Source organism: Oncorhynchus mykiss, chromosome 10 (assembly GCF_013265735.2).
Source record: "Oncorhynchus mykiss isolate Arlee chromosome 10, USDA_OmykA_1.1, whole genome shotgun sequence".
Classification (NCBI taxonomy): Eukaryota; Metazoa; Chordata; class Actinopteri; order Salmoniformes; family Salmonidae; genus Oncorhynchus; species Oncorhynchus mykiss.
Genome location: NC_048574.1, coordinates 38,842,432 through 38,868,951, shown reverse-complemented (window position 1 = coordinate 38,868,951; position 26,520 = coordinate 38,842,432). Strand labels below are relative to the sequence as shown.

The window sequence follows — 26,520 nt, the reverse complement described above, 5'->3', positions numbered from 1 at the left end:
GGCCATTACACAGCAGTGTTTCAAATGACACTGGGAGACCGAAAATTACATTAAGCTCCTTTATTGTATTTTCAGCCTGCCTCAGGCAAGTAATTGACCTTGGTGGATTTGTGAGGTACAGTGCCTTCAGAAAGTATTCACACCCCTTGACTTTTTCCACATTTTGTTGTGTTACAGCCTGAATTTAAAATGGATTTGTTGCGTTGAGATGTTGTCACTGGCCTACAGATAATACCCCATAATGTTAAAGTGGAATTATGATTTTTGATGAATAGAATTCATACAAAATGAAAAGCTGAAATGTCTTGAGTCAATAGGTATTCAACCCCTTTGTTATGGTGACTCACTTTGTGTGCAATAATAGTGTTTAACATGATTTTTGAATGACTACCTGTACATCTCTGGCAATACGGACATTCAACTCCCTCCAAAGATTTTCTATTGGGTTCAGGTCTGGAGACTGGCTAGGCCACTCCAGGACCTTGAGATGCTTCTTACGGAGCCACTCCTTAGTTTCCCTGGCTGTGTGTTTCGGGTCGTTGTCATGCTGGAAGACCCAGCCACAACCCATCTTCAATGCTCTTACTGAGGGAAGGAGGTTGTTGGCCAAGATCTCATGATACATGGCCCCATCCATCATCCCCTCAATACGGTGCAGTCATCCTGTCCCCTTTGCAGAAAAGCATCTCCAAATAATGATGTTTCCACCTCCATGCTTCAAGGTTGGGATGGTGTTCTTGGGGTTGTACTCACCCTTCTTCTTCCTCCAAACACGGCGAGTGGAGTTTAGACCAAAAAGCTCTATTTTTGTCTCATCAGACCACATAACCTTCTCCCATTCCTCCTCTGGATCATCCAGATGGGCATTGGCAAACTTCAGACGAGCCTGGACATGCGCTGGCTTGAGCAGGGGGACCTTGCGTGCGCTGCAGGATTTTAATCCATGACGGCGTAGTGTGTTACTAATGGTTTTCTTTGAGACTGTGGTGCCCCACGAGGTGAGATCTTGCATGGAGCCCCAGACCGAGGGTGATTGACCGTCATCTTGAACTTCTTCCATTTTCTAATAAATGTGCCAACAGTTGTTGCCTTCTCACCAAGCTGCTTGCCTATTGTCCTGTAGCCCATCCCAGCCTTGTGCAGGTCTACAATTTTATCCCTGATGTCCTTACACAGCTCTCTGGTCTTGGCCATTGTGGAGAGGTTGGAGTCTGTTTGATTGAGTGTGTAGACAGGTGTCTTTTATACAGGCAACGAGTTCAAACAGGTGCAGTTAATACAGGTAATGAGTGGAGAACAGGCGGGCTTCTTAAAGAAAAACTAACAGGTCTGTGAGAGCCGGAAATCTTACTGGTTGGTAGGTGATCAAATACTTATGTCATGCAATAAAATGCAAATTAATTACTTAAAAATCCTACAACGTGATTTTCTGGATTTTTGTTTCAGATTCCGTCTCTCACAGTTGAAGTGTACCTATGATAAAAAATTACAGACCTATACATGCTTTGTAAGTAGGAAAACCTGCAAAATCGGCAGTGTATCAAATACTTGTTCTCCCCACTGTATATGTAAGGTCCCTTAGTCGAGCAGTGAATTTCAAACACAGATTCAACCACAAAGACCAAAGAAAATAAAGGCACAGTAGATGGGTAAAAAAAATACATTGAATATCCCTTTGAGCATAGTGAAGTTATTAATTACACTTTGGATGGTGTATCAATACACCCAGTCACTTCAAAGATACAGATGTCCTTCCTAACTCAGTTACTGGAGAAGAAGGAAATCGCTCAGGGATTTTACCATAAGGCCAATGGTGACTTTAAAAATAGTTTAATGGCAGTGATAGGAGAAAAATGAGGATGGATCAACAACATTGCAGTTACTCCACAATACTAACCTAATAGACAGAGTGAAAAGAAGAAAGCCTGTACAGAATACACATATTCCAAAACATGCATTCTGTTTGCAATGACATTCAAGTAAAACTGCAAAAAATTGCAAAAAAATGAACTTTACGTTTGGAATACAAAGTGTTATGTTTGGGGCAAATCCAATACAACACATTAAAAAAGAAATGGAATGGAGCTAAGACCGGCAAAATCCTAGAGGAAAACCTGTTCCAGTCTACTTTCTACCAGACACTGGGAGATGGATTCACCTTTCAGCAGGACAATAACCTAAAACACAAGATCAAATCAACACTGGAGTTGCTTACCAATAAGGCAGTGAATGTTCCTGAGTGACTGAGTTACAGTTTTGACTTAAATTGGTTTGAAAATCTATGGCAAAACCTGAAAATGGTTGTCTAGCAATGATCAAAGACCAATTTTATAGAGCTTGAAGAATTTAGAAAAAGATTATGGACAAATGTTGCACAATCCAGGTGTGGAAAGCTCTTAAGAGACTTACCCAGAAAGAGTCATGGCTGTAATCGCTGCCAAAGGTGCTTCTAACATGTATTGACTCAGGGGTGTGAATACTTATGTAAATGAGATATTTCTGTATTTCATTTTCAATACATTTGCAAACATTTCTAAAAACAGGTTTTCACTTTGTCATTATGAAAAAAAATCTATTGAATCCATTTTGAATTCAGGGTGTAAGACAACAAAATGTGGAATAAGTCAAGGGGTATGAATACTTTCTGAAGGAAATGTACAATATATTCTCCACACATGAAATACTGTATGTGCAGAGGACCAAACCAAGTTGGCAGTTATATTAGAGGTGTACAAAACAGACAATTATTTGACGTAATAGGCCTCTGATTTAGTAACACTGCAGTCTCGGCCCTCAGATCTGTCTGTGTTTAAAGCTATCCCCTATAAAACTGACAACTCCACTTTGCAGTGAGACAGAGAGGAGGCATATCCAGTGCATGAAACTGACATATTCTGAAGACTAACGGAATGTCTACATATGTTATTCTGACAGTCCCCATGCTGAGTGTTTCAGTTTACATTATGGTACACAGAGCATACAAGGACTCCAGGCTTTCATATGACTCACTCTCACAATCCATTTCCAATGCAACCACAAACTGTGCACTCCAGAAAGAATGAATAAACACCTTGGAATAAAAAAAATGATGTTAACCTTGATGACATTTGACTGTGAAGTAAAGACAGATGGGCTTTGCGGTGCGAATACAGCTCTGTGATTAAATTCAGTGACACATGTAGGTGATGATAATGAGGAGGAACGACAGGTGAACATGAAGCTTTTCCTTTCAACAGCAGCAGCCATCTGTGTAGGGGCATGTATCCCAGCGATCCCACTTCTACCTGTTACAGCGGTGACCCCGCACTCTTTGTGCAGGTGAAGAATCACAAACGTTCTGTGCTTGTAAAGATCAATGCCACCCTCAATACATTGCTTAAGCTCCACATGAAGAAAACACAGGAGAGGTTGGGTTCCCTCCCTTCTTCCTGCTTTGTCTCTTAAACCAAAGGTGATAGAGACCAAAACAGATCAGGTGTCACAGAAGGTTTGCTCACCGCACGAGCATCTCGTCTGGTTTTGATGTAGGTGAAAGTGCCCTGAGCCTGAGCCGTGTGATCATACATGGATAGTCTGGTGTCATTTCAGTCCAGTGAAAATATACATTTGCGGTTGACCTAACCCTCCATAATGCCTATCCTTTCACATATTTTGGGGGGCTCTTTTGGAGAGGCCTTTCCCTCCATACAGTACTTTCTTCATTTCGTTTTCCTTGAATTTTTATAGGGGAGTCACTTTTTCACGCTGATCTTGGGAATGCGCGTAGTTCAAGGCCAGGCAAGCATTCCTGAAGCAGCCAAAGACCCTGGCATTTCTGGGCTCTGCCAACGCCTCTCTGGCATGCAGCACCATTGTGCTTGCATGTATCTTTGTCACCAGTGGAAATCTTTCCTGGCACCAATCTAACATACTACTTTCTAACTCCTATGGCTCAAGTGTCAAACGCACATTAGTTTGCAATTTCCCCATGTACTGGCATTTTCAAACTGCCAGGATTGGCAATTTACCTGCCTAACATCAGGTCGCTTGCGCTGAGGTGGGAGGGGTGGCAATATTACAGGTGTGTCCTTAAAAATAAGCAAAAAAGTGACAATTTCATGCAGCGCTAATGGAAAGTTTTAAAACCCACCAAATGCAGCTGTTAACGGTAACGCAGGTGATAATGGCATGGATTTTGAGAGTGGAAAGAGAGATATGCCTTTTGTGCCAGTGAATCTCGTATTTATAAACATAAACAACTTTTGGTTTTCCCCCATTTCATTTAATTTGATTTAAAACCAAGCATAGCCCTTAATCAATGCTGGTTTAGCAGCAAAGCATAGGTGCATCTTTATATCCTGGCCATTAGCTAAGTAGCCTATAAATAAAGGGGTTTAAATGGTCTACTGAGAGTGCTTTGAAATATTAAGCTTTTGCCCTCATATGTTTTCATTATTCACAATTGACATACTTAATATATCTTGTTCAAGTTGCCCACTGGGCAGATGTCAATTCAATGTCTATTCCACGTTGGTTGAACGTCATTCCATAAAAATTACGTGGAAACACATTTTGAAAGAGCTGACCTCGTCCGATTACAAATGACGCACTCTTCCAAACTATTCAGGCCTCCTATCATGCCATATCAACGGCAGATTGTTTTTGAGGATCTGCCTTGCACATAGGCAATGATACAATTGACAGGAGCCTAGTATTATGTATAGAAGTGCAAATGTTATGGTAAAGACATATATGTCTACCCCAGCTAGCACATTTGGTTCCTTTGAAGTTGTGGGAACATACGTTTTTGGTTTCCCATTGGTTCTGGGAACAAAGCCATATGTGTCCTGACCGGTAAAACTGAACGTTTTTTTAAACGTTTTGAGAATGGAAGTGAACATTTTGTCTGTTCTGGTAACATTCTTTTTAGGTTGCAGGGAGGTTCTGAGAATGTTTTACTATGGTTCCCTGAAAGCTTTCCTGGGAGGTTTTATTCATGTTCTGAGAATGGAAATTATAGGTTATTATGAGGTTTTTGAATAGCTTCCTTAAAAGTTTCAATAAGACTTTTAATAACACTGCTAACGTAGTTTAACTGCTTAGAACTCCAAGCACAGATATAAATTAATTTGCTTAGGCATTAATCAAGCAAACATATAATTTTTTTAATTTTAAATATGGCACATCTCACTGACTCACTTATCAACCTATGATCTTCTGTGGTCTGTCCATGGGATTTGTCCACTGCACCACCAGGATGGAGCCATGTTTTATAAACTCATATAAAGCTGTTCATTTTAGTCTATTCAAACAGACCCCCTTTCAAAGGAAACAAGCACTCATTAAGATCAGGTGTGGCCAATTAGTGGGTGTGGCCAACACACTTGAACACACTTAACAAGATAGAGATAGAGTTTTGTTGATACTGAGAACGGAATATATACGTTTTTAAATAACATTATGCAGAAGTAATGGAATTCCCACAGGGGAACGTTGGTTCTTAACATTCTCTGACTTATTTCAGAACATTCCCAATGTCAAACCAGTTAAGGCGTCCACATGCTTCCCAGCCGAAACAGTTCAGAAGAGTTCGGTGAGTGTTTTTCGGCTGTTCGGGCACACAACATTTTTTTCTGGAGGCAAGCCGAAGTTTGTTGCCGAAGTCTACGCCCCTTCGTCGGTGATTGGTCAACAGTAGGGATTCTTCAATAAAGTCTTTGTTGTCATTCAATGAGAGATTACTTGTTTTCATGCACATTTTTTCAATTACATTTCATTAGTTAGATGTAAAATTGTGCAACTAAGACTTCCTCGGCAAAACCATCAAAATGAATGATAGATTTCTTGAGTTATCTTAGATTATTTTCAGGAAGTGTATATTGGCTACAATGTCTCAAAATGGACAAACTGTACATTTGCCGCTTTTTTCTTGCTTTTCAAGCGAGTATGCGAGCACACTTGTTTATTCGGCTAGCCGACTTCGCCGAACTGAAGCATGCTGACGCCTTCAGAGAACGTTCCTAGAACATTACCGACAATGTAATTAAATGTACCACGTTTGTACTTTTACAAAACATTCTGTTAAAGTAATACCAAGAAAATTACAATTATTTTGTCAAGTTGCTTAAATGTGCTGAGAATGTTCCAAAGCCATGCAACTCTCCTGTACCAATCACAGAACATTGTGGGAAGGTTTTATGCAAAATAACGATAGGACAACCAGGCTCTCACCAAGCTCTAAGAAACACATGGTTCTCTGATATGCTCGCTGGGACGTGTGAACACAATGCAATGGAACGAGAGAAGCGATTTATGATATCATGCTTCTGACCCCATCCTGTTTAGAAATATTATTGTTCTTTTAAAAAACAAACAGCTTGTTTTCCGTTTTCTATCAAGCCCTCTATAGGCTACCCTAGGCTACTATGGCTGGTTCAACAGCAATGCATTGTCTTTTTTATCCTGGCCTTGCAAAGTAGCCTATCTATAAAAGGTGTTTAAATGGTCTATTCGTCAGAGTGCCTTGAATTGAAAATATACTGCACATCCTAAAACATACATCTACATTCAGCAGATGCTCTTATCCAGAGCAACTTGCTCAAGGGCACATCAACAGATTTTACAAATAGTCAGCTCAGGGATTGAAACCAGTTACCTTTCAGTTACAGGCCCGACACTCTTAACCGCTAGGCTACCTACCTGCCGCCCCAGCTATGAAAATAGCAAAAAATATTTCTGACATACCTCCAGAACTATTGCGCTACTGCCAGCGATTAGATTAACCATTGCGTTAATATTGTTAAAATAGAGCCCCTAATATCCTATTCCCTAAATGTGCTTGGTGACTGACACATCATTAGTGTACATAAGGGGAGATCTTCAGCATTAAGCCTAAAGAGCAGTGATCTGGGATCACAGAACCATTTCTTCCCTATAGTATCTCTCCACTGAAAACACAACATTGGAACTGCACCACATTTACATGTAAATAAATCCTCAGAGCAGAAAGGGGCGGCTTTCAAAACACATGTCAATCATCTCCTCAGCCTTGCCTTACTGGAGGTAATCAGAGGAAAGGAACATTGCCTCACTAGCCAAACCTGATCCTGGCAGGATCTTTCCAACCTTAATGTGTGTGAAGCTGAGGTATGTAGACTCACTTCAACTGATATCTAAGCAGCAGTAGCCCACAATGGAATGAGAGAGTGAGCGAGTGAGTGAGAGAGAGAGAGGGAGAAGAGAGACTAAAACCCTCTCTAATGACAGAGTGCCCAAACTAATTACTGCATTGTAAAATGTACACATGCAATGCATCTCAGGCTTTGAATTGAACACCACATCAAAAACCCCAGTGCTCACCCCTGTCAAACCAAGAAACCAGGAGAATGGCCGCAAAAAATAATTACTTAAGGTCTGGTTTCATACCAACAGCATAAAAGTGGGGAACAACATTTCCCTCCCAAAGTGCACAGATCCAGCCTCTGTAAACAAAACTAAACATCGCTGGCGTTACAAGAAATACCACCCCGACCATGAACCTTGCAGCATACAGGGTTCAGCCTGCTCTGTCCCTGCTATCTTGATTACATGAGTCTTTTCCCTGGAGGAAAAACTTTGATGTATACCCATCCGTCCAGCCATCAAATTAACTAGAACATTAAAGTTGAAGGCATTCTCTGAATGTAATGAAATCATTGCTCTGAAAAAGAATCCATACCTGAATCAAGTCGTTTATTCTGCTGGCTCCTTTTGGTGCGATGGACGGCATTTTCTCTGTCTTCTGTGAGGTGAGAGTTTTCCTCACTGTTCCCCAGAGGCAATCTATTCTGTTGGTCAGTGAGGGATACAAAAAAAGTGCTGTAAAATTTAAATAGAACTGTAGTTTTCAATGGTCTCTTTATAATTTCAAGCCTCTGTAGGACCTCTTAACTAGCCAGTCATGAGAACTTGCATAAGACATACGAAGTGTGTTCATATTATCTCATAACATTTATTGAAATCAGGGGCAATGTATGGAAAAAGGAGACAAACTTGATGTTTTTTCAACTAATATTTCAAATCCAGACTGGAACCCTGCTGGGTGGATTAGATTTGTGTCTGTATTTTGGCTTTTGTTGACATAGAATGGAATTACTTGGCTTTGTTCACTTGGAGTATTTATGAGACCTGCACCTGTGGAACATAAATTAGACCAAACTGCAACGCGATCAGCAGAGTACCTCTCTACAGACACTAAGAAGAGGGGATAGGGAATAGGGGAGATGGAGAAAGGTTAACATTTCAGTCGCATGCCCAACTCCAGGGGAAACAACGTGAAAACATGATTCCATTGATGGAAGGCATCAGGCTTATGTGAATGGTACAAGATGCAGAAAACCAAACCCAGGCAGAGTCTCTATCTGATGGATAGTAGAGCAGGCCGCTTGTTTCCATGTCTCCTACTTGATAGTGTAGTATTGATTACTCATTGAAAATAGCACATTTTATGACAATAGAAAGCAGTAGCCATCAATTCCAAAAGTCCACCAATAACCTTAAGACAGGCAAAGAAACATGACTTTTGACTGGGTTTGAACATGGGTCATCTGCGTGCCACAAGAATGTGTTAGCCCGCTGAGATAATGCCTGGGCAAACAGTTATAGGGGAGTTCTGCCTCCAAAATATTAGAGGGCACTATAGTTCGCTTTTCACTAGTTCAGTCTTCCATAAAAGTGTCTTCAAACTACTGTTTAAAAAGTTCTACATAAAAGAGTAATGCTGATAAAGGCAATACCGTACCTGTTAAATGTTGTGAAAATTGGCCAGAGAGACTAGCGCTTGCCAAACGTGAACAATAAGAATTACCTCACATCTCTCCCAGCCAATGGTTTCATTTTATGGCCCCTCTGCATTCCTTTGGGGTGATTGTCCACTTCCACCAACTATCATTATACTCTCCAGAGGTGAGTCTCATGTGCTGGTACACGCGTGTCAACGTTTATAGAGTTCAGCTCTATATGGATACTGCACTGATATCAGGGTACTTTCAACCTACATTAGAGACTGTACAGTACTCTAAAGCATTGGCTTTAAGGACAGGAATATTACATGAGAACAGTAACCAATGGACTTGTTATTCAATAAAATTGAATAACAATGGCTTTATTTAGCAGGTACAGAGGATGTTCTGTAGCTGAGTGATACCAACAACAGGCATGCTTCTATGGATGCTCTGCTCATTGCATGCCGACTTAAAAAACGCTGGAGTTTGTGCTTAACTCTGCACCTGGCCGACATTAAAACCGGGCAGGACAATAAAGGGTGAAAGCAGTGCTGGGAGTTTATTTTGTTTATCAGCGGGGCCTTTGATATCCCAGCCAGCCCGTAAAGGGAGAGGATGGCCAAAACTTCAGCTAACCTGACAGGCACTCATTACAGTCTGTAGAGCCTGAGACAAGACCTCTGAACCTAAGCTTTGTGTCAACATGACTCTCACCAAGTACTTTTCCATATGCTGCTGCCCACCTTTATGATAAAAATTCAACACTGAGTGTATAAAACATTAAGAACACCATCCTAATATTTTGCCCTCAAAACAGCCTAAATTTGTTGAGGCATAGACTCGACAAGGTGTCTCAAGCATTCCACAGGGATGCTGGCTCATGTTGACTCCAATGCTTCCCACAGTTGTGTCAAGTTGGCTGGATGTCCTTTGGGTGGTGGACCATTCTTGATACAAACAGAAAACTGTTGAGCGTGAAAAACCCAGCAGCGATAGAGTTCTTGACACACACAAAGCAGTGCGCCTGGCACCTACTACCATACCCCGTTCAAAGGCACTTAAATATTTTGTCTTGTCCATTCACCCTCTGAATTGTACACATACACAATCCATGTCTCAAGGCTTAACATCCTTATTTCAATTGTCTCCTCCCCTTCATCTACACTGATTGAAGTGGATTTAACAGGTGACATCAATAAGGGATCATAGCTTCCACCTGGATTCACCTGGTCAGTCTATGTCATGTAAACTCAGTGTGTATACAGTGTGGCAAAAAAAGTATTTAGTCAGCCACCAATTGTGCAATTTCTCCCACTTAAAAAGATGAGAGGCCTGTAATTTTCATCATAGGTACACTTCAACTATGACAGACAAAATGAGAAGAAAAAAAATCCAGAAAACCACATTGTAGGATTTTTAATGAATTTATTTGCAAATTATGGTGGAAAATAAGTATTTGGTCAATAACAACAAAAGCTAGGCCACTCCAGGACCTTGAAATGCTTCTTACGAAGCCACTCCTTCGTTCCCCGGGCAGTGTGTTTGGGATCATTGTCATGCTGAAAGACCCAGCCACGTTTCATCTTCAATGCCCTTGCTGATGGAAGGAGGTTTTCACTCAAAATCTCACGATACATGGCCCCATTCATTCTTTCCTTTACACGGATCAGTCGTCCTGGTCCCTTTGCAGAAAAACAGCCCCAAAGCATGATGTTTCCACCCCCATGCTTCACAGTAGGTATGGTGTTCTTTGGATGCAACTCAGCATTCTTTGTCCTCCAAATACGACGAGTTGAGTTTTTACCAAAAAGTTATATTTTGGTTTCATCTGACATTCTCCCAATCTTCTTCTGGATCATCCAAATTCTCTCTAGCAAACTTCAGACGGGCCTGGACATGTACTGGCTTAAGCAGGGGGACACGTCTGGCACTGCAGGATTTGAGTCCCTGGCGGCGTAGTGTGTTACTGATGGTAGGCTTTGTTACTTTGGTCCCAGCTCTCTGCAGGTCATTCACTAGGTCCCCCCGTGTGGTTCTGGGATTTTTGCTCACCGTTCTTGTGATCATTTTGACCCCACGGGGTGAGATCTTGCGTGGAGTCCCAGATCGAGGGAGATTATCAGAGGTCTTGTATGTCTTCCATTTCCTAATTGCTCCCATAGTTGATTTCTTCAAACCAAGCTGCTTACCTATTGCAGATTCAGTCTTCCCAGCCTGGTTCAGGTCTACAATTTTGTTTCTGGTGTCCTTTGACAGCTCTTTGGTCTTGGCCATAGTGGAGTTTGGAGTGTGACTGTTTGAGGTTGTGGACAGGTGTCTTTTATACTGATAACAAGTTCAAACAGGTGCCATTAATACAAGTAACGAGTGGAGGACAGAGGAGCCTCTTAATGAAGAAGTTACAGGTCTGTGAGAGCCAGAAATCTTGCTTGTTTGTAGGTGACTAAATACTTATTTTCCACCATAATATGCAAATAAATTCATAAAAAATCCTACAATGTGATTTTCTGGATTTTTTTTCTCATTTTGTCTGTCATAGTTGAAGTGTACCTATGATGAAAATTACAGGCCTCTCTCATCTTTTTAAGTGGGAGAACCTGCAAAATTGGTGGCTGACTAAATACTTTTTTTGCCCCACTGTACATAATAACATTTTATAAAAATGAAATGTAAATGTGTGCCTTACAACACCCATTACAGATGATGTAGGTGAGTTTGAGTCATTAATTGTCCTTGCACAACTAGATTTCAGCCAAATGTCAATCTAACAAGTGGCTTCCATCCAATGGTTACAGAGGATATCCTCAGTCCAAGCTAAATGATAAGTATGGGATGGCAGGAACTATGATGTAATGTTATATGATTCCCCCAACAGATGATCACTACATCCTGCCATTCACTGAGCTTTATCTTCATATCAATCAAACATATATGCACATCTGAAACAAGATATCAGCAAACACTGCCAGTAGCGAGAAAAACACAATGTTGTTGGGCAAGATTAATGAAAAGTAATTTGAGGTCTTAAAACGATCACACAAGCAGCGGTCCTTAAACGTATTGGGTTGCACACTTACTGGTTTAAGAATTAAGGTCTCAACATTTGACAGGAGTACATGCTCCCTGAGCAGATATTGTCTTTCAGTGGGATGGGTAAAACCAACAATCTGCTGTTAGGTAAACTGTGTTCATTATATTCTACAGCAGTTGTCACATTCAGATTGGATAAAGACATGTGAAAATGAAACGTGATTGCCAAGGCACGAATATTACAAATATGTACTTAGAGTTCTATTATGAAATCCCCCCCCCCAGGAGAAACTCAGAAGAATAGGTAAAACAAACTGTTCTCCGTGACACACAATCTACTGTCCTGTTTCAAATCCTTTTACAATACAATCTATTTTATAGTACATAATCCAATATAAGCTTCTACTTTGATGCTCCCTTGTAGTATGTGAAGTGTGCACACAAGTTGGAAAAGGATCAAATGAGGGAACAACTGCAGCTTGGAGGTAGTGATTCATTAGACAGGTGCAAAATAAGATCATAGGCCTACAGAATGAGGTGTGGGGGAGAGACTGTGTAAAGCAACAGGGGAACAGAGGCATCCCTATATCCCTAGATATGAAGGAGAGTCTGAGGAGCGGGATGGCAAAAAGAGAACTCTACCTTTCAATTCACATTACATCCTTGCCTTACTTTTTGTTGTGGCTTGCAACGCCACATTCTTGGTCCGCAGCTCAAATTGACTGTAAATAGCACAGTAGCTGCTAGCCAGTTAGCACAAACTATTAAACAATGACCAAAACATATTACACTATTGAATAATACAATAACATTACACTCTTGAATAATGCAACAATTCACAAGCATGTGCAGACATTTAAAGGGTTTATTCTCTCGTCTGTAGGTTACACTCGTTACATTTTAACTTCAAGACAAAGCACAGAGTTGCTAACAGCATGTCTTCATCATGCAACTTTAGCCGATTAACTGCCTCATACGAATATTACAGTAGGCCTACCTTACATTACAACAAACCAGACTTTTCCATATACATTACAACAAACCAGACTTCATTTTCACCAATATCATGCAAATCATTACATGTGGTATAAGCATATTGTGGCTGGAAATGTGGGTATAAGTTAATTCACTGCAGATTTGCGAAGAGCTGTTTGATATAGAAGCCCATGCCCGCCACCCCAAAATATTTGTCAACATGAACAATTAGTCTGTGCTTCAGTCTGATCAACTGTAACCTACTGATAACAACCACAGCTGCAGGGAGCCTAGAGAAGCCTATGCGCTCTGATCCCATCTGGGCCCGGCCGGGGGAAACATAACGTCATGTTTTTATAGCCTAAGCTATGTATTTATAGCCTAAAATAGGCCCATTTATGTTCTGAGAAAATGTGAATGTGATCAAATGTGGTTTATATTCACACTTCGGGTGGCTTGGCTACCTAGACCTTTTTAATCCAGAATTATTGACTGGAATTAATCAATCAACACAATAGTGATGACATACTCTATGAGTATATTTTTATATACAGATTCAAAGGCCTACAAGATGCAACTCTGCATACAGCAAGCTCAGCCCTATTAGTTTTATTGTCCAATAGCAATTGTTGTCTCTTTGTCTGTGTAAAGGGTTTTAATGTTTTCATTCTCCCTAGGAACAGGAGTTTTTCCAGGAGTACAAAACAACAACATATGTCCTGATTAGAAAAATAATCTGGTCCTATCATAGCCCATATAGAACCGTTTTTTAAATATTTTTTTTACAGTGATGTATTACTATGTAATACGCTACAACTAGGGTCCGGAGTTGGATAGGTTAGCCTACTACCAGATCAGGAAAAACTCTGGGACCCAGGAAAACACCACACAATGTTACAAATGAAAAAAAAACATTTCCTATTTGTATGATGGGCTTCTGTAGTTTAACGTGGCTCAGTGCGACAATTTCAGAATGTAGCAGGCTGTTACTGCAGTTTCAGGTAAAAACAATAAAACAAGTCTCAAATATGAGGAAAATGTCTATACATTTAATCTGTTTCAAAAACATTGCTCTGTATTACCATTTATACAGTAGGAGTGTTGGCTCAACAAGACAATTCTGTTTACACTGCCCTGCTTCAAGGGGGCAACTGTCGGGCTAGCATCGTGTTCTACCTCCAGAGGTAGAGGTCGAGACGTAGCAAGTACACAAGTTTGTATATGTATTTTTACGCAAAGTTTAGTAAGTGTAAAGAGGCTCAAAGTAAATCAGAGAGAGAGAGAGAGAAATATCCAATATTAGAATAACCCAGTGTGGTCTGGGGCGGTGTGGGAAGTATCACCACCACCAGAATAGATGCTGACCTGCCAAATGCTAACCTAATGCGCCGGTTCCCTGAAAGGCTGGAGAGACGCATTGTCTAGACTATGCAACATGAGTCTGCCGTGAGACATGGAGCATTTCTATGCAGGTGGCGTTTCCAGGTGCGTTTTAAATTGCACCTTTTATACTGATGGCGGACATTGCCATCTCATTCATCGCGCTGTAATAGGGGAGATCAGAGTACATACCTCTCTTAGAAAAAATGTACCCATAGGCTGCCACTCAAAATAAAAATAACAGTAAGAAATACATACAGAGGTTTAAGTAATAATACATTCAGTTTAAACAGAAAAAAAGTGGGCCTCCACCCCCAACCTCCTATCCCATTCCCCCAACCCCACCCAGCCAACATGTCTCTATCACCCGCCCCCCCCCCCCATCAAATAGGGTTGCTCGTCAGTCACCCCCCCCAGACCCCCCCCACCCGGCGACCAGAGAAAACCCTCCCCATACCACCAGAGAAAGTTAAAAAGGTTAAAATGGGTATATACATATAAAGTGGGGAGAACAAGTACTTGATACACTGCCGATTTTGCAGGTTTTCCTACTGATGTATCAAATATATCATAATTGTATCAAATACTTATGTCATGCAATAAAATGCAAATGAATTACTTAAAAATCATACAATGTGATTTTCTGGATTTTTGTTTTAGATTCCGTCTCTCACAGTTGAAGTGTACCTATGATAAAAATTACAGACCTCTACATGCTTTGTAAGTCGGAAAACCTGCAAAATAGGCAGTGTATCAAATACTTGTTCTCCCCACTGTACAGTTGAAGTGGGAAGTTTATATACACTTAGGTTGGAGTCATTAAAAGTTGTTTTTCAACCACTACACACATTTTTTGTTAAAAAACTATAGTTCTGGCAAGTCGGTTAGGACATCTACTTTGTGCATGACACAAGTCATTTTTCCAACAATTGTTTACAGACAGATTATTTCACTTATAATTCACTGTATCACAATTCCAGTGGGTCAGAAGTTTACATACACTAAGTTGACTGTTCCTTTAAACAGCTTGGAAAATTCTAGAAAATTATGTCATGGCTTTAGAAGCATCTGATATGCTAATTGACATCATTTGAGTCAATTGGAGGTGTACCTGTGGATATATTTCAATGCCTACCTTCAAACTCAGTGCCTCTTTGCTTGACATCATGGGAAAATCTAAATAAATCAGGCAAAATAATTGTAGACCTCCACAAGGTTCATCCTTGGGAGCAATTTCCAAACGCCTGAAGATACCGCATTCATCCTTACAGACAATAGCACGCAAGTGTGAACACCATGGGACTAAGCAGCCGTCATACTGCTCAGGAAGGAGACACGTTCTGTCTCCTAGAGATGAACGTACTTTAGTGCAAAAAGTGCAAATCAATCTCAGAACAACAGCAAAGGACCTTGTGAAGATGCTGGTGGTAACAGGTACAAAATTCTCGATATCCACAGTAAAACGAGTCCTATATCGACATAACTTGAAAGGCCGCTCAGCAAGGAAGAAGCCACTGCTCCAAAACAGCCATAAAAAAGCCAGACTACGGTTTGCAACTGCACATGGGGACAAAGATCGTACTTTTTGGAGAAATGTCCTCTGGTCTGATGAAACAAAAATAGAACTGTTTGGCCATAATGACCATCGTTATGTTTGGAGGAAAAAGGGGAAGGCTTGCAAGCCAAAGAACACCATCCCAACCGTGAAGTACGGGGGTGGCAGCATCATGTTGTGGGGGTGCTTTGCGGCAGGAGGGACTGGTGCACTTCACAAAATAGATGGCATCATGAGGAAAGGACAATTATGATATATTGAAACAACATCTCAAGACATCAGCCAGGAAGTTAAAGCTTAGTCGCAAATGGGTTTTCCAAATGGACAATGACCCCAAGTACACTTCCGAAGTTGTGGCAAAATGGCTAAGGACAACAAAGTGAAGGTATTGGAGTGGCCATCACAAAGCCCTGACCTCAAACCCATAGAACATTTGCGGGCAGAACTGAAAAACCGTGTGCGAGTAAGGAGGCCTACAAACCTGACTCAGTTACACCTGCTCTGTCAGGAGGAATGGGCCAAAATTCACCCAACTTATTGTGGGAAGCTTGTGGAAGGCTACCCGAAACGTTTGACCAAAGTTAAACAATTTAAAGGCAATGCTACCAAATACTAATTGAGTGTTTGTAAATTTCTGACCCACTGAAAATGTGATGAAATAAATTAAAGCTGAAATAAATCATTCTCTCTACTATTATTCTGACATTTCACATTCTTAAAATAAAGTGGTGATCCTAACTGACCTAAAACAGGGAATTCTTACTTGGATTAAATGTCAGGAATTGTGAAAAACTGAGTTTAAATGTAGTTGGCTAAGGTGTATGTAAACATCCGACTTCAACTGTGTGTATATATGTACTGTATCTTTTGGCCTTTATGGATTGTTTATTTGTGTGTTGGCCTTTAACTGAGATGATTCTTTACAGAGTCAAGTATATTTGTCCAGGTCTCAATTGTTCCTTGACTAGCACCATTCATTCTCACTGTCGATCATTCTAATGTTATAACTTCTAATAGTAACTGTATCTACTGGTGAATCGGGAGAGAGTGAGGTGATTGTCATCTAAGAGCCAGCATCTTTTTTTTGTGGCAGTGCTGCCTGCCAGCAGTAATCAACTCTGATTGATTGAGAGATTATAGGAGCTATTATCGTTAAGTAACATAAGAGATGCAAAGCATTGACAATTTACATTCATGAAATGTGTAACTTTGCCCCAGAAGCATTTAACTGCAACGCACTCCTACATCATAAGGAATGTGCCTACCTGATTTAGGGGACACAGTGAACAGTTGGGAGTTGGGGCCAATTTCATTGTAAAATGTTTCCTTGTGTTAAATACAGTTAGCGGTGTAAAGTACTTGGAAGTACTTCTTAAGTCGTTTTTTGGGGTATCTGTACTATTTTTCACAACTTTTACTTCATTACGTTCCTTTTTTAACCCCTTTTTGTGGTATCCAATTGGTAGTTACAGTTTTCACTCATCGCTGCAACTCTCGTACGGGCTCGGGAGAGGCGAAGGTCGAGAGCAGTGCGTCCTCCGAAACACAACCCAACCAAGCCGCACTGCTTCTTCACACAATGCCCACTTAACCCGGAAGCCTGCCACACCAATGTGTCGGAGGAAACACCGCACACCTGGCGACTGGGTCGGCCCGCCACAGGAGCCGCTAGTGCGCGATGGGACAAGGACATCCCTGCCAGCCAAAACCTCCCCTAACCTGGTCGACACTGTCCAAATGTGCGCCACCCCATGGATTTCCCGGACGCGGCTGGCTGCAACAGAGCCTGGACTCAAACCCAGAATCTCTAGAGGCACAGCTAACACTGCGATGCAGTGCCATAGGCCACCGCCCCACTCGGGAGGCTACTTCACTACATTCCTAAAGAATATTATGTACTTTTTACTCCATACATTTTCCCTGACTCCCAAAAGTACTCGTTACATTTTGAATGCTTAGCAGGACAGAAAATGGTCTAATTCACACACTTATCAAGAGAACATCCCTGGTCATCCCTACTGCATCTGATCTGGCGGACACACTAAACACATGCTGCATATGAAAAGTATGTCCGAGTGTTGGAGTGTGCCCCTGGCTATCATAAATAAATAAAAAACTAGACAATGGTGCTGTCTGGTTTGTTTAATATAAGGAATTTGAAAAGAGTATTTAAAACCAGATACTTCTAGACTTTTACTCAAGTAGGATTTTACTGGGTGACTTTCACTTTTACTTGAGTCATTTTCTATTAAGGTATCTTTACTTTTATGACAATTGGGCGCTTTCTCCATGACTGAATACAGTCTGAACAAACTTACAACGTACAGTATAAGTTGATGGTTCCGATTACAGGATGCCATGGTCATATTTTTCCATATTCTGTTCCAGTTAAAGGGTTGTTCAGAACAAATGAGATCTGCGGACCATACTTTTTTTTTTTTACAGACCTTTGACCCTGTTTCTACTAGTGCAGCTGGAACTGGGACTGGAATGATGTACTCAACTGAACTCCAAACAGTCAAGAGACCAGGAAGGTCTCTTCGCATAACAAGGGGTGTTTACCATACTTTGTTTAGCACTTGTTTGCGTATGATGCCTGATACTGGGACAAGCTGAGTAGGCATGTTTCCAATGAGTCACTGCCTGCTATAACCTCGGTTTTGTGTTTGGCAACACGTAGAGTATCAAACAAATGCAGACCTGCTGTGCCTACATTGGCAAGCAAGCATGCATACATCATTTCAGCATAAATCTTTTTTATAACAACTTTAATTAGTCTGATATTCTTCCCTGCACGAATCAGGATTGAAAGCAGTGGTGTACCGCAGTTTCGCGGGTCCCCCACGCAAGGGATTTTTTGGGGAAAACAGCCCATTCCTACAATTCTACACATTTTGCCATGAGCTGAGAGAAAATGTTGCATTGATTGAAAGACATTGAATGATGCCTGGATCATAAGGTTACAACAAGTCCACATCTGGAGCCTGAGGTCAAGTCAGCATGTCCACTGTGTGTTGTCCCTAGAGTGGGTCATGCACTTGTGTCTGGGGCTTGATTTAAAGGCTCCTTTGTCAGATACGTGTTCTGCTCAGGGGCCAAGCCCAAAAGGGAGCCCACAGCCCACTCAGACACGCCAACCCCTGAGGGGACCGGAGACAGAGTGGGTAGAAAAACACGAGAGATTTGACTTATTCCTCTTCACTGCTGCAAACAGACCACCCAGAGTCTTATTCTTGACGAAGGCTAACACTGTTCTGCTCTTTATGTTGGTGTGTGCAGTGTGAAAAATGTATTGCCCCTCTGTCTAAACAGCATGTAACTTTGATGAGGGGTCAGACTGAATGATTATGTGACATTGGAGTGGAAAAATATGTACATATGGGAATAAAACACATGATTGATTCCAAAATCGTCCTAAATTCAGTCCTGCAGTGACACGTCAAGCATTTTTGGCACAGCGGGTAGTGCTATCACTTTTGGGAATGATTTTGGGGAAGAGGAGCCATGGGAGGAACACTAGAGCCCGGGGATACTGCTCTATTGATTCATATTGTATCTGTTATGCGTGCCATGCTGGTCCACAGATTTCAGTTATCAGATACATGTTGGATAGCAGCTCTACTCATTCATAATACATGGAAACTGAAGACATCTAGATTTTTCAAAAATTACAATATATGTATGCAAGGTTGCTTGTTTGTTATTGCTGGCATAGGATCAGGAAGGATCTCGTTTTCAGCAACGCTGGTGTTTGGTCAAATGTTTAGACACCACAAGATGATTCTGATAAGAAGCTTTTGGAGAGGTAGAAGGCCTACTGTATGGTTGGTAGTTTGAGTTAAATAAATGGAAAACATGTTCATAATTTATTACAAAGATGTTTCTTTGGCCAGTATGTTTAGCATTGCTTGGAACACTGGGACTGAGAGGTAGAGTGATTACCCTGTATGTGTGGGCATGTTTCACAGTAGCTTCCTCTGCCTTCATATTTATTTTCACTTGTCGTACAAACCCAAGTGTGTCTTCATGAGTAGTGTTTTTATATCATGAAAAATGCAGTTAGTCATTATGTTGTGAACAGCCCATAAAAACACCCGCAATGAATGCGTGGAACATTTCATGACCTTCCGCATGAATGATTCAAATAATAAACACAACTGCTATTGTTTATACTGCACAGAATCTATTGTATATGTAGAGATCATGGAGATGTTAACGACTGTTGTAAAGAAGGGGAATGAAACATGTCTTGAAGCCCACTGCCTTACATGAACCAGTCTACAGACACCCTTCTCAGAGGCCCATGTTTGAACTGGGCACTGGGTCCACCCACGTAAGGCCAAATGTTTGAGTGTTAACAGCATTCACCCTTGTCCAAGTGCTCTCATGTTAGCCAACTGTCAATCATAGGAAATCATTTCTGGCACACTATTGCTCAGGTAATTTCAAACATTTCATAAAACATCTACAATATGACTATGAAACATCACATTTCAAAGGGAATGAACTTAAATCACTTGACATGTCTAGTAACTATTAGTTATTAGCTAACAGTTATACTACAACCAATATGCGTGGAAGCCCTATTGGCAAACTGTATAGCATTTGGCACAGACACAGAGTGGTGTATTGACTCAGTCAAGAAACACTGTGGATGGGCACTATTAAAGATCTCAACTTATTCAAACTTAATTTTAACCCATAACTTTGGAAAGGTGTGTACAAATATCTGAGCATCATGAGTTATGTGTAGGGTGGAGTAGGAGGAGTGAGCCATGAAGGGAGGCGCATCAGGGGTTGCACTGAGATGCATTTGTACTCAGAGACTCAATCATCGTAACCATGCTGGCAGTAGCTACAGTACAGTGCCTCAAAAAGGATTCCCCGGTGTGGAGTGTTCTCGGGAAGTTTGTCACTTCCATGGAGAATGGGTGAGTAAGCCCATCAATAAGTAAGTGACTGTGGTTGAGGAGAGTGACACTCTTTATATTAATTCCAGGACACAAACCAATGCAACATCTTCTGCTTTTGTGAGTCATTATGTCATTTCAGCACCAAAGGCAACCAACCAGATCCAATGATGTGTGTCACTATGTCATTTCAGCACCACAGGCAACCAACCAGATCCACTGAGATGTCAGAAACGGTCATGGTACAGCCCAGACGAGCCTTCCTGATTGTTTCACTATGAAGTCAGAATTACACTCATGTTACAGGCCTCTGGAGATTGAACAGTTTAAGCACAATGAGAAAGTCCCACATACAGCATATTAGAGCCTTTGTACTTAGGAGTCAACAGACTTCAGTATTCATCACCTCTCTAGCTATCAGTAGGAATGCCACAAGACACATAAAGAACAATAGTGTAGACAGGATGCTCAAGTGGAGTCTACTGTCTACATGAGTAGAGAGCACTGTTCCCCTGTTTACAGTATTGCACAAACTGAAAACAACACCATGTGTTGGGTATTGGGCGCTACATATTGAACATTCTTAAATCAAGTGAAAAGTACTATACAATTCAATTGATTCACCATGTGCAGCATCGGCCCAACAAGTCAGACTATCCATAAGACATCAGTGGTAAAGCAATGGTAAAATATATGGACACTTATCTTGAAGGGCATTCCCCAGACTACTTTAATCACACATACTGTCCGAATCTTGCATCGCATCAGTGTTATTGTGATTCTGGTCAGACTAACACAGAGACATTGAAAGAAGAACCACAGAAGAGCTTTGGACATGGTTCTTCTTTCCTCCTTCATCCAGATCATGCACTGACTCCAGCCATTTCTAATAGTATGCAGATTCCTGTTCACACAGCCTGCCAAGTTAAGCAAAGCACGCAACGTTTCCACGCAGCAGCATTAACGATGACTCATGGTTCTGTAACTCTACAGGGAGAAAATCCAGGTGACACCGGAGATTTATGTGAACAATGATGTTACTAGCCGGTCACCACCCGGTTACTCAACCCTGCACCTTAGAGGTTGCTGCCCTATATACATTTGAAGTCGGAGTCATTAAAACTTGTTTTTCAACCACTCCGACAAATTTCTTGTTAACAAACTATAGTTTTGGCAAGTCAGTTAGGACATCTACTTTGTGCATGACACAAGTAATTTTTCAACAATTGTTTACAGACAGATTAATTCACTGTATCACAACTCCAGTGGGTCAAACGTTTACATACACTCAGTTGACTGTGCCTTTAAACAGCTTGGAAAATTCCAGAAAATGATGTCATGGCTTTAGAAGCTTCTGATAAGCGAATTGACATTATTTGAGTCAATTGGAGGGGTACCTGTGGATGTATTTCAAGGCCTACCTTCAAACTCAGTGCCTCTTTGCTTGACATCATGGGAAAATCAAAAGAAATCAGCCAAGACCTCAGAAAAAAATTGTAGAGCTCCACAAGTCTGGTTGATCCTTGGGAGCAATTTCCAAATGCCTGAAGGTACCTGAAGGTACCACGTTCATCTGTACAAACAATAGTATGCAACTATAAACACCATAGGAACACCCAGCCATCATACCGCTCAGGACGGAGACGCGTTCTGAGAGATAAACGTACTTTGGTTCAAAAAGTGCAAATCAATCCCAGAACAACAGCAAAGGACCTTGTGAAGATGCTGGAGGAAACAGGTACAAAAGCAAGCCCAATCTCGACATAACCTGAAAGGCTGCTCAGCAAGGAAGAAGCCACTGCTCCAAAACCGCCATAAAAAAGCCAGACTATGGTTTGCAACTGCACATGGGGACAAAGATTGTTTATCTTGGAGAAATGTCCTCTGGTCTGATGAAACAAAAATAGAACTGCTTGTCCATAATGACCATCGTTATGATTTGAGGAAAAAGGGGGAGGCTTGCAAGCCGAAGAACACCATCCCAACCGTGAAGCACGGGGCTGGCAGCATAATGTTGTGGTGCTTTGCTGTAGAAGGCACTGGTGCACTTCACAAAACAGATGGCATCATGAGGAAAGGACAATTATGATATATTGAAGCAACAGCTCAAGACATCAGTCAGGAAGTTAAAGCTTGGTCGCAAATTGGTCTTCCAAATTGACAATGACCCCAAGCATACTTCCAATGTTGTGGCAAAATGGCTTAAGGACAACAAAGTCAAGGTATTGGAGTGGCCATCACAAAGCCCTGACCTCAATCCTATAGAACTGGAAAAGCGTGTGCGAGAAAAGAGGCCTTCAAACTTGACTCAGTTACACCAGCTCTGTCAGGAGGAATGTGCCAAAATTCACCCAACTTATTGTGGGAAGCTTGTGGAAGGAAACCCGAAACGTTTGACCCAAGTTAAACAATTTAAAGGCAATGCTACCAAATACTAATTGAGTGTATGTAAACGTCTGACACACTGGGAATGTGATGAAAGAAATAAAAGCTTAAATAAATTATTTTCTCTACTAGTATTCTGACATTTCACATTCTTAAAATAAAGTGGTGATCCTAACTGACCTAATACAGGGAATTTTTACTAGGATTAAATGTCAGAAATTGTGAAAAACTGAGTTTAAATGTATTTGGCTATGTAAACTTCCAACTTCAACTGTACATAAACATGGAATCACTGGTCACTTTAATAATGGAACACTAGTCACTTTAATAATGTTTACATATTGCTTTACTAATTTCATATGTGTACTGTATTTTAGACAATGCCACCTCGACACTGCTCGTCCTAATATTTATATATTTCTTAATTCCATTATTTTACTTTTAGTAAAATTGTGTATGTTGTTATGAATGATTAGAATGATTAGATATTAATGCACTAATCGGAGCTAGGAACACAAGCATTTCGCTAGACTCGCAATAACATCTGCTAAATATGTGTATGTGACCAACACAATTTGATTATGTGATCATCATGGCCTCACTTGGTATGGTCTAAGAAGCTCTATTCATGGCTTTCCTTTTTAACATTATATTCATAATCCACCCTTTAACCTTGAGTTTATGAGAGTTCTTATCCAGCCAATCATATCCATCCCCCAGGGACTCATAAGAGAAGAGAACCTGGTGGTGGTGTGTGCTCAGTGGCATAATGACAGTCATCAGCAACCGAGGCTCACACTGGATGAGAGGCTACAGCTAGAGCACTTGACCAGACGTGAACATGTACTCACCTCACAAGCCCAGTATTAGCCTAGATAAAGTACAGTGGAGGAAAGAGAGAGAGAGGCTTGTCTGTCCACAGAGCTCCAGATGTTGCACCAGTCTGCAGCTCTGGCCAGATGGTACACAGCTGTACTGCAACGCTAGTCTACATCACAGCACAGAAAACCAACCATCCTCCATTATATGCAGTCTACAGATTTCACCCACTACGAACTGTGATCCTTCTCCTCAACAATTTGCAAAATAACAAAAAAGTATTGTACATTTTTGCCACTAGAAAATACTATCATACAGTAGGAATAGGGTGTTAAACAACAATGTCAGAGAACAGTATTCGACAATCAAGAATTGTATGGGACATTACCCACACTCTTAGAAAAAAGGAATCCAAAGTGGTTCTTCGGCTGCCCCCATAGGAAAACCTTTTTTGTTTCCAGGTAGAACCCTTTTTGGGTCCATGTAGTACCCTCTGTGGAAAAGGTCCTGCCTGGAACCAGAAAGGGTCTTCAAAGGGTTCTCCTATGGGGACAGCCGAAGAACCCTTTTAGGTTCTAGATAGCACATGATGATGATTTAATTTAAAGCATCACTCATGACAGAGTCAAATGATAGTCCCCTGGAGTTCAACGGAGAGAGCAATCCACCTGAACCCATAATCAGGATTGTTTAATACTGCCATCTGTGCAAATAGGTGTGTAGTAAAACATTTACAGCTGCACAAGTGTTTATTGCCATCTGGTCCCAACACATGAATATTTGACATTGTGTTGATGAAACATGAGGAACAGTGCACAACGTGATGAGAAATGTTAACAAACTGAGATATTTATGAATATCATATTGATATGAAGTAATAGTTTACTGAACAGGCCTTCTGAGACACAACATTTCTCAACAAAATGAAGGCTGATGCATCTCTAGTTTACTGATGGTCTCAATATCAGGAGCCTACCAACAATATGAAAGGAGTCTTTTGGCCAATGAACGATTGCCCAATAGTCACTTGGTCAGAAACAACAAGAATCAATGAATACATCTTTGTCCTCCAAAAACCAAACAGCTTTGATTAAAACAGTCAGATATGTTGGTAATTTACTGCAAAAGAGATTCTAAAATCAAACAATAGATTTTGAGCAGTAAACTATCCTCACAATGAGAACCACGGAGTGCTGAAAGCCTCTATGAGTAAATATTTTGGCATTCCTACCCAAAATAACAGCTATGCATCACCGAGGCCTGTGCAACACAGGGGTGGTGGATGGGGTTCATTACCCTATTATATGTTTAGCAGTGTTAGAATACAAAGACTGTACTACGATGAGAGAATCCTGCAAAGACCAACTCAAATTCAAACCACACGCCAACCCCTCTTTTAAGCAAAGTGGGGACTTTACCATTTTTTCTGTGTGAAAAAGTCATCGAAGATAGACATCATGATAGACAGTGTCTGATGGGAGGCTATGTGTGACTGTGGCAGTGCCAAGGTGAGATAATGGGGATAGCCCTTCTTTGTGTCTGTTCTGTCACATCAGTTCAACTGCAATGCCGGCCAATGTGGAGGAACTACACACTCCCTTGTCATCGCAGTAGCAAAAGCCACAGCTTTGAAAACCTCATCTGTATCTGTTTGTGACTCTTGCGGATTTGCCCTCTTTACAAGAAACAGGATATGGTTACACTTAATAAACACACTGTTGTGCCACGACAATTTTCAAAAGCCATCAATTTTTTGTAATAGGAAATTAATAGGGTTCGACTAAAAGCATGTGGGGCATGAGCCTGCACTAGGTTGAGACCCAGCAGCTATGCCTTCTTCAAACCAAGGTACAGTTGAAGTCGGAAGTTTACATACACTTAGGTTGGAGTCATTAAAACTTGTTTTTTCAACCACTCCACAAATTTCTTGTTAACAAACTATAGTTTTGAAGTTGGTTAGGACATCTACTTTGTGCATGACACAAGTCATTTTTCTAACAATTGTTTACAGTCAGATTATTTCAATTATAATTCACTGTATCACAATTCCAGTGGGTCAGAAGTTTACATATACTAAGTTGACTGTGCCTTTAAACAGCTTGGAAAATTCCAGAAAATGATGTCATGGCTTTAGAAGCTTCTGATAGGCTAATTGACATCATTTGAGTCAATTGGAGGTGTACCTGTGGATGTATTTCAAGGCCTACCTTCAAACTCAGTGCCTCTTTGCTTGACATCATGGGAAAATCAAAAGAAATCAACCAAGACCTCCCCAAAAAATTGTAGACCTCCACAAGTCTGTTTCATCCTTGGGAGCAATTTCCAAACGCCTGAAGGTACCAAGTTCCCCTGTACAAACAATAGTACGCAAGTATAAACACCATGGGACCACGCAGCCGTCATACCGCTCAGGAAGGAGACACGTTCTGTCTCCTAGAGATGAACGTACTTTGGTGCGAAAAGTGCAAATCAATCCCAGAACAACAGCAAAGGACCTTGTGAAGATGCTGGATGAAACAGGTACAAACGTATCTACATCCACAGTAAAACGAGTCCTATATTGACATAACCTGAAAGGCTATTCAGCAAGGAAGAAGCCACTGCTCCAAAACAGCCATAAAAAAGCCAGACTACGGTTCGCAACTGCACATGGGGACAAAGATTGTGCTTTTGGAGAAATATCCTCTGGTCTGATGAAACAAAAAACTGTTTGGCCATAATGACC

The 26,520-nt window shown here is 41.0% G+C and overlaps 1 protein-coding gene across 4 annotated transcripts in view; it reads right to left on the bottom strand.

Annotated features, from left to right (window-relative positions):
* Positions 1-26,520, bottom strand: part of LOC110533846 (ectodysplasin-A) — a 62,273-nt gene that overhangs the window by 22,939 nt on the left and 12,814 nt on the right. For all 4 annotated transcript variants that reach the window (XM_021618387.2, XM_021618388.2, XM_021618389.2 and 1 more), the window contains exon 2: positions 7,697-7,805. In XM_021618387.2, the coding sequence (XP_021474062.1) occupies positions 7,697-7,805 (109 nt within the window). The remainder of the gene's footprint in view (positions 1-7,696; positions 7,806-26,520) is intronic.